Raw genomic sequence first — 13,655 nt, 5'->3', positions numbered from 1 at the left:
AAACAGATTAGATTATATTACAAGATTGGGTTGCTGTAATGCAACTGCAATTATTTAGACCAGACCAACACGCAGGAACACAGACAGGAAGAGAGCAAATGTATTAAACTTTACATTTACCTTTGCTTTCAAAGCCATAGTCATATTGTATTTATAGTATCCCTCAGCTTCTCAAGAATTACAAGATTGGTTGCCTCTAAAACTACAGCTTTAACTATATATAGGGTTAGAGTATAAAGAAAGCCACCAACATGGCTCTTTAGCATCCTTGCAGGTGCAAAGCTGGCAAGAGGCGCAAAGGCAGTGCCATTTTTGTTTAGCTCAAATATTTTGCACCATCCCTCCTTGGTTAAAAAAAAAAAAAAAAAATCATAACTGACTCTTTTCTCTGGATACTCAAAATATTATTTTCTGTCACGCAGAAGGGATTATTATGGGGAGCTATTGGTTTTGCAGTCATGTAAACGGCTTAAATAGAAGTGAAAATGCCAGATTGCACATCTCTAAAGATCAGATCCACTGATTGTTAAAAATTGACAGTTGTTGCAAAGGTTGGGCTGAGGGTCTGTACAGCTTGGTGGCCATAGTTCTGTCATGACAAATAAGAGAAAATACAAGCAGTGACCCCTGCCAGCCTAGAAAAATTAATCATTACAGACTTTAGGAAGAAATGGTTACATGTTGAAGTTGACACCAAGAAGCGGGATCCTGTGTGCTGGCTGAACATTGTGTTCAGACATTTCAGAGTTTAGTTGACAGGTGGTTGGCTTGTACAATTAAAGGCGGTTTCATGTTGTTCCACAGAGAAAAGTAGGCATAGACCTGGGAATATAAAAAGCCATTACAGGTGGTCCGTCAAGTTAGCCATTCCTTTTTTGTGTACATGAAATAAATATACACTTTATGGCGTACTTTGTGCCTTTTGAAACAAATGAAAACACTCTTAAAGCCTGAGGGCATTAAAGTCTATATTTATTTGAAGGCTGTAGAATTTCATATTGTGTGAAATTAAGTGAGGTCACTAGAATATTTTGATACATTTTACTATGTAGTCATCAGTGCTTCACTGTCTGCTAGTGTTCATATGCATTGTTTAAGTTTCGATTGAGTTGACTTGTTTAGGGCTGCAGCTATCGATTCTTTTTGTAATTGATTAATCTAGCACTTTATCGATCGATTAATCGGATAATTGTTTTTTTGCTTTTTTAAACAACCAAAACAACATTTTCAGAAAAAAAGCTACATTTGTATTGCCTACATTGCTGACAATATCATCTCTCAAACAACTAAACAAACATATTAAGTGCATTTAAGTGCCATATTACATTGTTTTAAAAGATTTTTTTTTTTCAAATGATATCAACCTCAAACTAAGGCATACATTAAACATACAGAAACATTACATTAAGTTGTGCAACTTAACTTTCAGAACTACAAGTTTCAACCTGAGACTGATCTGTATATACATTAGTCCTATATGTAAATATTAGTTATACGCAACCTATTTTCATTTATATATTTGATTATAATGTCCAGCCCGGTCTCATGGAAGTTCGTGTAAATGTGACGTTATTTGAATCTATTGATACGTGTTCACGGAGACGTTTTTTGTCGTTTTTTACGTGGTGGACAACACGAAAATGTGAAGTAATGTATTTCAATGGGAAGCATATTTTGTGGCCACAGCACGAAATTGTAGGGAGTAATATAAAAAGCCGAAAATCCGCGTAGGGAGGTTGGTCGGGGTGGTGGATGGGTCAAACAACACAGGACTTTCACCCGGGCGAGCGGGGATCGCGTCCCGTTTGCGGCGCTTTGTTTCCCGGGGATGGCGTCCCTGCGTGTGGCGTTTTGTCCCGCGTGTTACTGTGGCGCGTCTCCCGGCGTTTAAGGCGCCCTTTCTCCGGCGTTTAAGGCGCCCTTTCTCCGGCGTTTAAGGCACCCTTTCCCCGTAAGTTTTTTCCTAAACCCAACCTCCGCCATCCCGTTATTGTGGAGCGTCCTTTTCGTCCCCGGCGGGTCCCCGGCGGGTCCCCAGCGGGCCGCCTCGCGGGCGCCTCCCGGCTTATGGAGCGAGCTGTTCGGCCGCCTCCTGGCGTCCTTTCCCCGAGAAAATAATGTGACATTTACACGTAAAAAATAACGTGACAGTTACACGTAAAAAATAACGTGACAGTTACACGTAAAAAATAACGTGACAGTTACACGTAAAAAACGAGAAAAACGTCTCCGTGAACACGTATCAATAGATTAAGAATAACGTGGACATTTACACGAACTGCCGTGAGACCGGGTTGTAATGTCACACAGCTCTGTTACACTTATGCTATTAGATCGTTGATCAGCTGTTTCTCCGGAGAGAGAGAGAGAGAGAGAGAGAGAGAGCGAGAGAGCAACAATCGGCTGTTTTTCCGAAGGGATAGTCAACGCGTCAGCTCTTTAGATGAAATTGTAGTCACCACTACGTATTTTCTTGTCTTTGATTTTGGTAGTTGTTGTGTTTGTGTAGTTTCATCGTCCATATGACTCTGTACTTTTGTCGGGTCCGCTTCGTGGAATGGATGATTAAGTTAGACTCCATGTTTTCTGTTGAGATGCTAAAGCACTGACGTCGTGCTATTATCGTGGTAAGCTAGTTTGATTTTGCAGTACACACACTGTACAGAGTTTTAGTTTTAATTACGTTTGAACTGATTCCAAACTTTAGACACTTTCTGTCGTTTTCTCCAGCCTGTCTCTAGTCCCTCGCTATTTTCGCTCTGGCATGTGTCGCCAGCAGCAGACTGAGCCGCGTCTGTGCGACAGTAATAATGCTCCGTGCGTCAGCGATACAACGTTGGTAACATTGATTTAACGAAGCTTCGAGCCAAGTCATTTTGCATCGAGGATTTTTTGTAATCGAATTATTCAAGTTATTCGAGGAATTGTTTCAGCCCTAGACTTTTTTTATATAAATTTAAACTTTTACGCTACAATTAGTGTACCTGTCTTTCAAACCCTGTTCGATAGTCTTATTTTGTTTTAGCGCACACACATTAAACATATTTATCCTTGTCATTTAAGACTTTCAGGATGAGTCATGGGCTTCCTGTAGAAATATAATATAAAGGTCCAGGTAACAGTATGTGTTTAGATAACCTTATTTTTGACCTTCTGTCTGTCTCTGCAGCTCTATATTCACTAAGCTTTGAATCATAATTGGTCGCTCAGTGTGACTTTGACACTCAGTGAGTTTAAAGCATTGGCATTTTCACTGCTGACTGCTAGAGAAACTTAAGTCAATTGAGGCGGCATGTAGAGAAATTTTGTTTGTGGTCTGTTTTAGAGGTACAATGTACCTACTACACATAGACCTAGATCGTGCGTAATGGTATCTATCATTCAGTATAATATCCCAAGCAAATTCCATTTTGTATGGAAATTTGCTTTTAGCAACATTTGAAACCTTTCATGATTGAAAGAAAATCATGATTTTCTCACAAGAAAGGTCACTTCTTGTCAGTTCTCTTTAAGATAATACGTGTAGGCTATTGTACTATTTCTGTATTGTATTGCAGCAAATTAAAAAAACTGCAAAGCAGCTTTAAAAATGGACTGCCATGTGCGTAAGCACAAGCTCATAGTTTTTAATAAGCAGTTTCACATAGTTTCCTGCTCTGTAAAGGCCGCAGGAAATGACAGCAGCAACGAGCAGTACAACTGCTGCTCATGTAGGTATGACAATTTGTCACATACATGCCATAGGTAGGACATAATTATAAAACCTTTCATTGTCGATGTGATGATGTGTCAAACAGCATTTTCAAGACTCTTGACATTCAGTACAGTGTTAATGTGTTGGTGTTTGGAATAGACTTGTGGCGTGTTTTATGCAAATTTATAATGCACTCCTGTGCGAATAAGATTTTTTTGTAGGCCCGTGGCAATTATTAAATAAAACTAATGATCACCTGATCACGATTATTTGAGCTGACCCCGATCATATTGCATAATCGTTTCCACAATGGCAACAAATAAAAAGTCAATTAGATGTGGATTCATCCGCTGGCTAAATAAAGTGTAAGGGCTTATTTTTACTTACTCTTTCAAACTCGGTGCCAGCTAATATGATGTTCCAGCGCTGCTTGGGCAGAGAAGGACAGAATTTGTTACTGAGATGACAGAAACTACAGACGGAGCCAACGTGCATCACAGTATCGCTCTGGAAAATTGCCGAAATTTGCTTATCTTCGCGGTTGTCCTATTTACTTCCTGTTAGCCTTCAGAATTTACTTTTGAGGAGTCAACACTTCTACAGTCATAAAAACAGAAGCTTTTTAGGAAATATACATTAAGCATTATATATACTGTACATGTTGATGTTTTTTTTTGTAATTTAAAAATAAATGCTACTTTATTTTGAATCTTTATTATTAAAGCTGTGGAACAAAATAGACACAATATGTACCCTACAGAGTAGATTGAGAGCCCTATGAATGATTTTATTACAAAGTGCTTTACTCAACCAAGTGTCAAGTATTAGTACTGAGATTGTGGTCAGTGTATATAACAATTGATATGGTGCCATTTCCAAAGAAATGGCTGGTACCATCTTCTTCATTTTAGCCTATTTAGTAATGTTAAAAATAATGGCTTTTTCTGACTGGCCTGTTGTTGATTTGTTAAAAAACATTAAAGATTGACCAGCCGAAGGTATAAGGACATGCCTAACATAATCTTTGTTAAAAGGGATTGCTTTTGTTATGATTCCTTCCTCATCCCCACAGTGTTGTAAATTAAACTGGCAAAGGTTTGCAGCGGTTCTTTATTTGCAGTTATGCAGGGAAGTATGGTTTTATGGTTCTTTATATCTTAAAGGAACACGCTGACTTAATGGGACTTTAGCTTATTCACCGTCACCCCCAGAGTTAGACAAGTCGATACATACCCTTCTCATCTCCGTGCGTGTTGTAACTCTGTCTGACGCCCCCAGCACTAGCTAAGCCTAGCACAGATCCTGGAGGATATGTTCCTGTTTACATGTTGTGATTTGTATAGTCACAGGGTGTACAAATAACAAAAAAGAGTGGAATAGAGCGGCTAAAAGTCTCCCCCTAATGATAAGCTACAATTATTGATGGCTGAAGTCTCATTAATGTAATATATTATGAAAGAGAATACAAACTCATTATTGTCATACTGTATAGCTTAATTTGAATAATATTAAAATCTTTAACAAGTAAAAACTTTGCTTGTTTATTTAATAATAAATTATGCTTGCTGACTCTGAATTAAGATTTGTGGCTGGGCCCCTTGGTAACTCACCTGCTACAGCGTGCGCCCATATGCAGAGGCTCAGTTCTCGCTGTAGCTGCTGTGGGTTCGGTTCCGAATTGCGGCCCTTTGCTGCATGTCATCCCCCCCCTTTTCTCCCCTTTCATATCTAAGCTGTCCTATCAAATAAAAATGACGAATGAAGAACAGATTTGTGGCTGGTGGGGTGCCATGACTGGCCGCTGGAACACGTACATGCAGTGCTGTGCTATTTAAATAACAAATTGTGCCTGTTTACTTAATTGCTATAATAATAATAATAATAATAATAATAATAATAATAATAATAATAATAAAAGTAATTTGTATAGCGCTTTTCATGGACTCAAAGTCGCTTTACAGGGCAGGGTACAAAAATAAAACAAAACAAGATTCAGGCACAGATGAAAAGGGAGGGCGGCGTGGGGCTATGGATAGGCAGAGGTGAAGAGATGGGTCTTGAGGCGGGACTGGAAGATGGTGAGGGACTCAGAGGTGCGGATCTCTTGTTGGAGGGAGTTCCAGAGCCTGGGAGCTGCCCTGGAGAAAGCTCTGTCCCCAAAACTGCGGAGGTTGGACTTGTGGATAGGAGAGGAGACCGGCTGAGGTGGATCTGAGGAACTGTGAGGGTTGGTAGGGGGAGAGAAGGTCAGTGAGGTATGAGGGGGCAAGATGGTGGAGGGCTTTGTAGGTGAGGACCAGGATTTTGTAGGTGATCCGGTGGGAGATGGGAAGCCAGTGGAGTTGTTAAGACTGGAGTGATGTGGTGCCAGGATTTGGTGCGGGTGATGAGTCGGGCGGCTTCGTTCTGAAACAGTTGGAGTTGGTTGATGTAGGTAGAGCTGATGCCAAGGAAAAGTGAGTTGAAGTAGTAGTGAGTAGTCCAGTCGGGAGGAGATGAAGGCGTGAATGAGTCTTTCAGCAGCGGGGGATGTGAGAGAGGGTCTGATTTTTGGAGATGTTGCAGAGGTGAAAGGAGGTTTTAATAACATGGTGGATGTGGGGCTCAAGGGAGAGGGTGGAATCAAAGATCACGCCAAGGTTGCGGGCCTGGGGAGATGGGGAGACAATGGTGCTGTCGATGGTGAGAGTGGGGTTATTGATTTTGCTGAGTGTGGATTTGGAGCCTATGAGGAGGAATTCTATTTTATCACTGTTGACTTTGAGGAAGTTATGTTGCATCCAGGTTTTAATAGCTGACAAACAGGAGTTGACGTGGGAGAGGGGAGGATTGTGGGGGGTGCTGAGTAGGGATGGGCATCGTTTGGATTTTAACGATTCTGATTCCAATTCCGATTCTTCCTTTCGATTTCGGTTCTTATCGATTCTCGATTCCGATTCTTTGAGTGGTGGAGTTGAAACGGGTTAGATGCTTATTTCACAAATAAGAGGAAAGTTTGACCAGTTGCAGAGTTGAATATTTGAACATGATGCAGAGCGGAGGGACTGAGAGCTCCGTGATAGCGGTTAGCCGTGGGCTAGGTGCACAGAAGTGGATGAATGATCCACGGCATGACTGGAGGAGGTCCAGTCTCGGTCACGGCTCGCATTTAGTGGAGATTGCCTGTGAGAAGGACAGAGGCAATCAGGTTAGCCGCTGTAGCAGCTAGCATCAGCTAGCATCAGCCGCCACTCGTTGGGTGAACAAGGGCAGCCAGCTAGATAGCGGCTAACCGAAGAGGCGACTGTCCAGTTGAGGAGCTCGAGCGGCGTCAGGAAGCAGCTGAAACAGGTAGAGTTGATCCAGTGGGATGAGATGAAGGAAAGAAACTTGCTTTCCTTCAAGGGTACAGAGAACACAAACAAACAAGAACACAAGAGGCAATAGTAGGCAGAGAAGCAGCTAACAAACCGCGCCAGCGTTCTCTCCGTATAACATTTGTCTTACATGAAACACAGTTAACTTTTCCCTCTGTTCTTTAAGGATTAGCAGGCACATCTGTTTTCTCGCTGATGATCACACTGTCATATAGCAACCAAAGCAGAACATGAGAAAACCTTTTTTTTACTGCAAATATCAGTTTTCCAATTGGTCCACTTTGGCAATTTCCTGCAATTATCTGTGCAGGAAAAGCATGGTTTATGGTCCATTTAAAAAAAAAAAGTTAATTGTAAATTGAATATCAGCTGGAAAAGAGCCATTTATTATATTATGTGTTACCATCTATTATGTTTTGCACTAATACTGCAAAATATTCAACCTGTTGCTGGTGAACAGAAAAACAGTGTCAACTGTACAGTAGATCTATAAGAACTGTAGAATATCAAGGTTGTAATTTTACTGTAAGACCTTTTGTTTTAATATGTCCACCATTGTTTAACAAATTAAGAAAATTCAAAGTCTACATAGATGATCCTGATTAGGCTAATTAGTAAATATGTCCTACTTTTATCTGCAGTGAAGCAGCAGGAGGTCTGCAAATGCAGAAGACGACTCGTGAGCACATATTACACTCAAACATGAATAAAGCATTGTCTTAAAGTTAACAGCTGACCCTTTTATATTTGCTACTATTTACATTTACCACCATAGTTGGCCTTAAGAAAGTAGCAGTGTAGAACTCCATGTTAGTCACCCAAGCTTAAACAGAGGAGGTACTGTTTTTCAGTTGTTCTCCCTCTTTTTTGCTTTCCTTTCCATCTCACTGCCAAGGTCTACACTAGTATATATAGGTTATGCACTCATAAAACGATGGATTGGAAAGTTTGTAAGTACACCAGAAGTTTATGTAAATAACACTTGCCTGCTGGCTTCTGCTCTCTGCTGTTGTTGTTGCTGCTGTGAGACGAGTGCTTAGGGACATCTACAAATTACAACACCGAAAAGAGATGCAACAAAAATATTTTTTAATTTAACTTATTTTTTTAAAGTAAGTGCTGTAATATAACTAGCAGGAGACAAGTAATAATTGAGGTAAGTTTGGAGACATTACCTTATTTAATCATTAAATTAATACATATTTTTGTTGTATCTCTTTTCGGTGTAGTAATTTATAGACGGCCCTAAGCACTCGTCTAACTGCAGGTAGCAGCAGCAGCAACAGCTAGTAGAAGAGAGCAGGCAAGTGTTCATAAACTTCTGGTGTACTTACAAACTTTCCAATCCATCGTTTTATGAGAGCATAACCTATATATACTAGTGTAGACCTTTGGTATCATTTCGGGCATTATTAGTGGGGTCATTTAAGAGATACAAACGTGGGTCCATTAGCCCCGCGCTAAGCTACTCAGCGGCTAACGCTACTCTACGCTAACTCGCCCAATGTTAGACCCAGGTGAAAAAAGACTTGAGTCTTGCTCTTTCTTTCCCCACAGGACTGTCAACACTGATATTTTATTTCCGTCTATTTTCTTGTGCATCCATCTCTCTCGCGCTCTTTGTCATCTTTTTTTCCGCTTTCCTCTGCAGTTGTCATAAGTGTGTTTCTTTCTCCACAGGTGTCATTCTTCCTGTTCATTGTGTTTGTGGTTTACACCATGCTGCCGTTCTCTATGCGGGAAGCCATCATCGCCAGCGTCCTGACCTCCGCCTCACACACCATTGTGTTGAGTGTCTGCCTGTCCACCACAGCTGATCACATGGAACCAGTAGTGTGGCAGGTAAGGTGATCAAACACACGTTTGGGTTAATAGTAGTAAATTAATTTGTAAATTAATCATTAGTAATTGACTAGTGTATAATTGTGTGTCACAACAGAAATATTTATTTCTTGCCGAGTTAGATGAGATTACTACCACTCTACGGTTCCCAGGGAGCACTGCTTTCCAGTAGATACTGAAGGGGCCAACGTTATAATCGTTAACGAAAACGAACGAAATAACGAAAACTAGGTGGGGAAAAAACATTGTCATTAACCGAAATAAAAATAAAAACGAGCCATTACAAAAAAAAGATAACTAACTTTCAGTCAGGAACACTCTCGTCATAGATTTAACCGTTTATTGCAACAAATGGAAATAAAGTTATACTTGGCGATGAAGGCTCTGTTCTGATGATGCTCCCTGGATCAGCCAAGCTGCTTGCTAAGATGACACAGGGAGCACGCTGCTGGGACACCCCTGTACACAAGAGTAGGCCCAATCCAAGATATCAAAACAATTTCAGACATAGTTATGATGACACCCAAAACCGGGAAGGTGGAGGCTGGGGTGGTGGAGGCAAGCTTTGCCAGCATCTGTGGTGTGAGGCAGCATTGGAGTGGCAGGAAGCAGAGAGGAATAGGGAGACATTTAAGTGGACCGTCTGATGTGAAAATGGCTGTGATTGGTTGTGACTGGCTGGAATGAAAATTCAATTAGTGGGCCTATGACTTCCGTGTCCTGCATGAACTAACGCAATGCTTAATAAAACGGTAATTTCTGTTTGCAAAACTAACTAAAATAAAATAATCAAGTAAATGTCCTTAGTTTTCGTCTTTGTCAATGTCTTTCATAGATCAAGTAACAGTATGTCTTTCAGAGTTGACATTTCCGACCATAGACCTGTTTTATACAGTCTATGCCATAGACATACTGTATATAGTTTGGGAACCCAGAAATTCCGACATTCCATATCAAATTGAACACAGCATAGTCCATGCCCCTCGCCTGGCGTCATGGTGGTAGTTTGCCTCTTTACTCAACCAAAGTTAAAAACACCTGTTCAGTCTTCTTTAGTCTATTGGCAATTTAGTTTTTTTCCTGGCACACATCTTGTGTAGACTGTTTACATATTTGTGCTCATCATATGTACATTTTATGTACTGGTGTTATTGTTGAATACATTGTGAATTAGAGGTGTTACTATTCACTGATCTCCCGATTCAATTACGATTATCAGGTCTTCGATTCCATATCTCGATGCATCACGATGCTTCAAAATAAATTTTTCTATTAAACCCATATAGGATATTTGACTTTACAAACTTGCATTGTCAAGTGCAATGCCCAAGCTGCAATACGTAACTTCAGACTGGAATGATGAAGTGTTTGGGTTCATTTCTTTAAGGTAGCTACCACGAAGGTTTACCTATTTTGGATTAGTCATATACCACCCTACTTTTAGCCAGCAAATCTATTGAGCTGTATTGGAATAACTGACCCCAGACAACTCTTTAACAAAAAAGGTACTGTTTACTGAACAATAACTTAAATAGAGGTCTACCGATTCATCGGTTTTGCCGATTAATCGGCACCGATAGTTGATTGGTGGAACTATCGTTATCGGCAAAAATCCATACCGATAGTTTTTCCTGGTTGCGTCCGTTGCTGGAGCGGCTGAGAAGCGCGCGCTGTCATTCATTACACAGTACACGAGAGCTGAGAAGTGTCTGCTGGCATCATGCATTACAATAGCGGCCTCTAGAGGCGAAATAAAAACTGTCACTGATGCCTCGTGTTGTTTATTTTCGACACGTGTTACTGCGCGCTGCACAGAGAGCACATGCTGTGTGGAGAAGGCTGACATCAGATGGGCGTTTAAAGCATCGACAGCAAAAAGGTATGTATACAGTACAATTTGTCATATCATTATAAAGTTATTAATTTGTTAAATAGATGCGCCATTAGTAGAGAAAGAACAACACAACAGTATGTTTGTTTGCTTTCGAGGCTGAGATGACACTAAACATTAGTAGTAGGCTAACTTACCTCAAGCGGTTAAACACTGACAAAAATAAACGCAAGTCCGACCCAAATCGTCCACGATCCGTCTAGTGGCTGCCGCTGGAGAATTGAGATGTGTGGAATCGACAGCGCATTCATTTTAAAATCCTCAGCGGAGGAGCATCAACAACTGCCCGAAAGCACGGTAGCGTTATATGGTGGAGCGAGATAGAGAGTGAGTGAAGAGAGGGAGCGCCCAGCGTCGTTGGAACAAAGCCGTGACTCAATAAAACGTGTTTTCGCCGATTCATCTCTAGAAATGTGACTGTAGCAAGCATGTCACTATCACTAACGGTATCCACATTTATATTTACACGCAACAAATTATATATCCAGCTTCAAAAAAGTCTAAAAGTCGGAAGTTAGAACGAATGCATTGTGCAAAGAGTGGTTGCTATGGAGACGATACACAGTGTTGAGTTCTGTTGACGGTTCCGTTGCTCTGATTGGTTGTAGGTCTATCCAATGAATGCAGAGGCATTTTTTTTTCCTGGTTCGGTTGGAACACGCCCCATAATCACAGCCCAATGGAGCGGTTTCAGACTCACATTCTGACTAGAACCTGAGTAGGACCATGTCAGAATAGTTCTAAACCGTTCTACAGAGAAGAATGGCGTCACTGTTTTGAGATTTGGCATACATTTGGGCCTTTTTTGAAGAAATGTAAATAGTTTGTCCTTTATATGAATTATAATGCTCATTATGTTTATTTTTGCACTGGATGACTCCAAATATGTAGGAGAACTGTTTTAGACAACACACATGCTTGTGTAGCATTGCTGTGGGTGTAATATCAATAAATATGACATTATTATTTTGATTATTGGCAAAAGTGTCTGGACTTTTTTTGAAAACATTTATGTATTTTGTCAACTGTTTTATCCAGTATCAATTCTAAATACTATCGGTCGATTAATCGGTTATCGGCAAATACGGCCCAACCTAGCTATCGGTATCGGTAAAATCCACTATCTGTCGACCTCTAAACTTAAATGTATAAATAACATTTAGCCGTTAGATTGAATAATAAAAAAAAAACACAAATCAAACCCTTCAAATATGCTAACTGCAATATTTCTTCAAATTATATTACACACAACTACCCCTTTACCAGTTTCTCTATCAGTTTCCACTTAAAACACTCCAGCTACACAAAATGATTCCTCCTTACAGCAGTTTCAATGTAAAACTTACTCAAACCCTATTAAACCACTGACAAACACACACCTACCCACCCACACACGGCGAGAGGAAAAAAAAACGAAACAAGTTGCGGGCTCATCTGGACGTGCAGCAGCCAGCAGGACGTTATCTTCAGTGAAGCAAACGCACAGAAATCCAACTTACAGTTAGCTGTTAGTCCAAGAAACACAGCTCAAACATGAAAACAAAAACCAGTCACCAGCTACGGCAAAGTCCTCTACAGCAGGGAAACGCTGTCATCCTCTCCGGTCCAAAATCAGCGTCCTCCGAACCAGCAACTCTCCGCCGTTTAGCTAGTCAGTTAGCTCCAGCTTTAGCCAGGCACACTAGCACAATGTTTGTTCTAAAGCACTGCTGTTAGACAGGAAAAGTGTCGTAGTGTAGCTACACCTCTTCAGCTTCGTTATTACACTTAGATCGTTTCCAAGCTAACTATTCTAGTGTCTCTCCATGTTTCTCAGTGTTTTCTTTCCTCTTCTCGATTTGCGATCCTCTCCGCTCTCCCGTGTCTCCGCTCAGCCGTTTTGCGTGTGTGTGTCTGTTTGTTTGTTTGTTTGTTTGTGTGTGTGTGTGTGTGTGTGTGTGTGTGTGTGTGTGTGTGTGTGTGTGTGTGTGTGTGTGTGTGTGTGTGTGTGTGTGTGTGTGTGTGTGTGTGTGTGAGAGAGAGAGAGAGAGAGAGAGAGAAACTGGTTAGCTAGGCTACTGAGAATGTTATTTTTCATTTGAAAATTAACAAGCAACGTCATTGCGTTATAATCGATTATGGTGGGCCACTGCATCGATGCAGCATTGTCCATGTCCGCTTTCCGATGCATCGATTATTTGATTAATTTCAACACCTCTATGAATGTATATTTCTAAAATTGTATGATGTTTTTGAGTTATTATTACACAATACTTTTTCTGACCTTTTTGAATCTTGTCCCTGACAAATAACCCATATTACAAAAAAGACTAAAACTAATAAAAACTAAAGTAAAACTAAGCATTTGCAAAAAATAAACTAAACTAGCAAACCTGCTTTAAAAACTAATTAAAACTAAACTGAATTTGAAAACAAAAAGTCGAAATGAAATGAAAATAAAAACTAATGAAAAATGCTAAACTATAATAACCTTGGAAGGGGCTCACTGTACTTGAAGAACAAACATACAACAGACATCCTGCTGCCAGACAGAGATGCAAGTCAGGTTTTCTGTTGGGGGTCTTATGAAACATTATAAACATACCCTGTATGTTGCGTATGATCATCAGCTTTTTTAAACCTTGTAACCTTTTTATATATTGTTACAGGTAGACATAGCTACCCCATATTGTACATAATCGATGGGAAGTGCAACCACTGTAGTTTTTTTGTTTTTATTTTTATTATCCAGATTGAACCTTAATGGAATTGTTTTTCCTTTCCAGACATTTAATGTTTCCCCATTCTGCTCATTTCTGGTCATTTTAAACATATAGTCTGTATTTTTAGCAAGCAAACAAATGTGACCTTTAAACAAAAACTGATTTAGCAT

At 40.2% G+C, this 13,655-nt stretch overlaps 1 protein-coding gene across 4 annotated transcripts in view; it reads left to right on the top strand.

Annotated features, from left to right (window-relative positions):
* adcy2a (adenylate cyclase 2a) overlaps positions 1-13,655 on the top strand; it is a 110,961-nt gene that overhangs the window by 47,151 nt on the left and 50,155 nt on the right. For all 4 annotated transcript variants that reach the window (XM_039806466.1, XM_039806464.1, XM_039806465.1 and 1 more), the window contains exon 4: positions 8,731-8,892. In XM_039806466.1, the coding sequence (XP_039662400.1) occupies positions 8,731-8,892 (162 nt within the window). The remainder of the gene's footprint in view (positions 1-8,730; positions 8,893-13,655) is intronic.

This window comes from Perca fluviatilis, chromosome 7, assembly GCF_010015445.1.
Source record: "Perca fluviatilis chromosome 7, GENO_Pfluv_1.0, whole genome shotgun sequence".
NCBI lineage: Eukaryota > Metazoa > Chordata > Actinopteri > Perciformes > Percidae > Perca > Perca fluviatilis.
The sequence above is the reverse complement of the archived record's forward strand: the minus strand, read 5'-3'. Positions and strand labels throughout refer to the sequence as shown.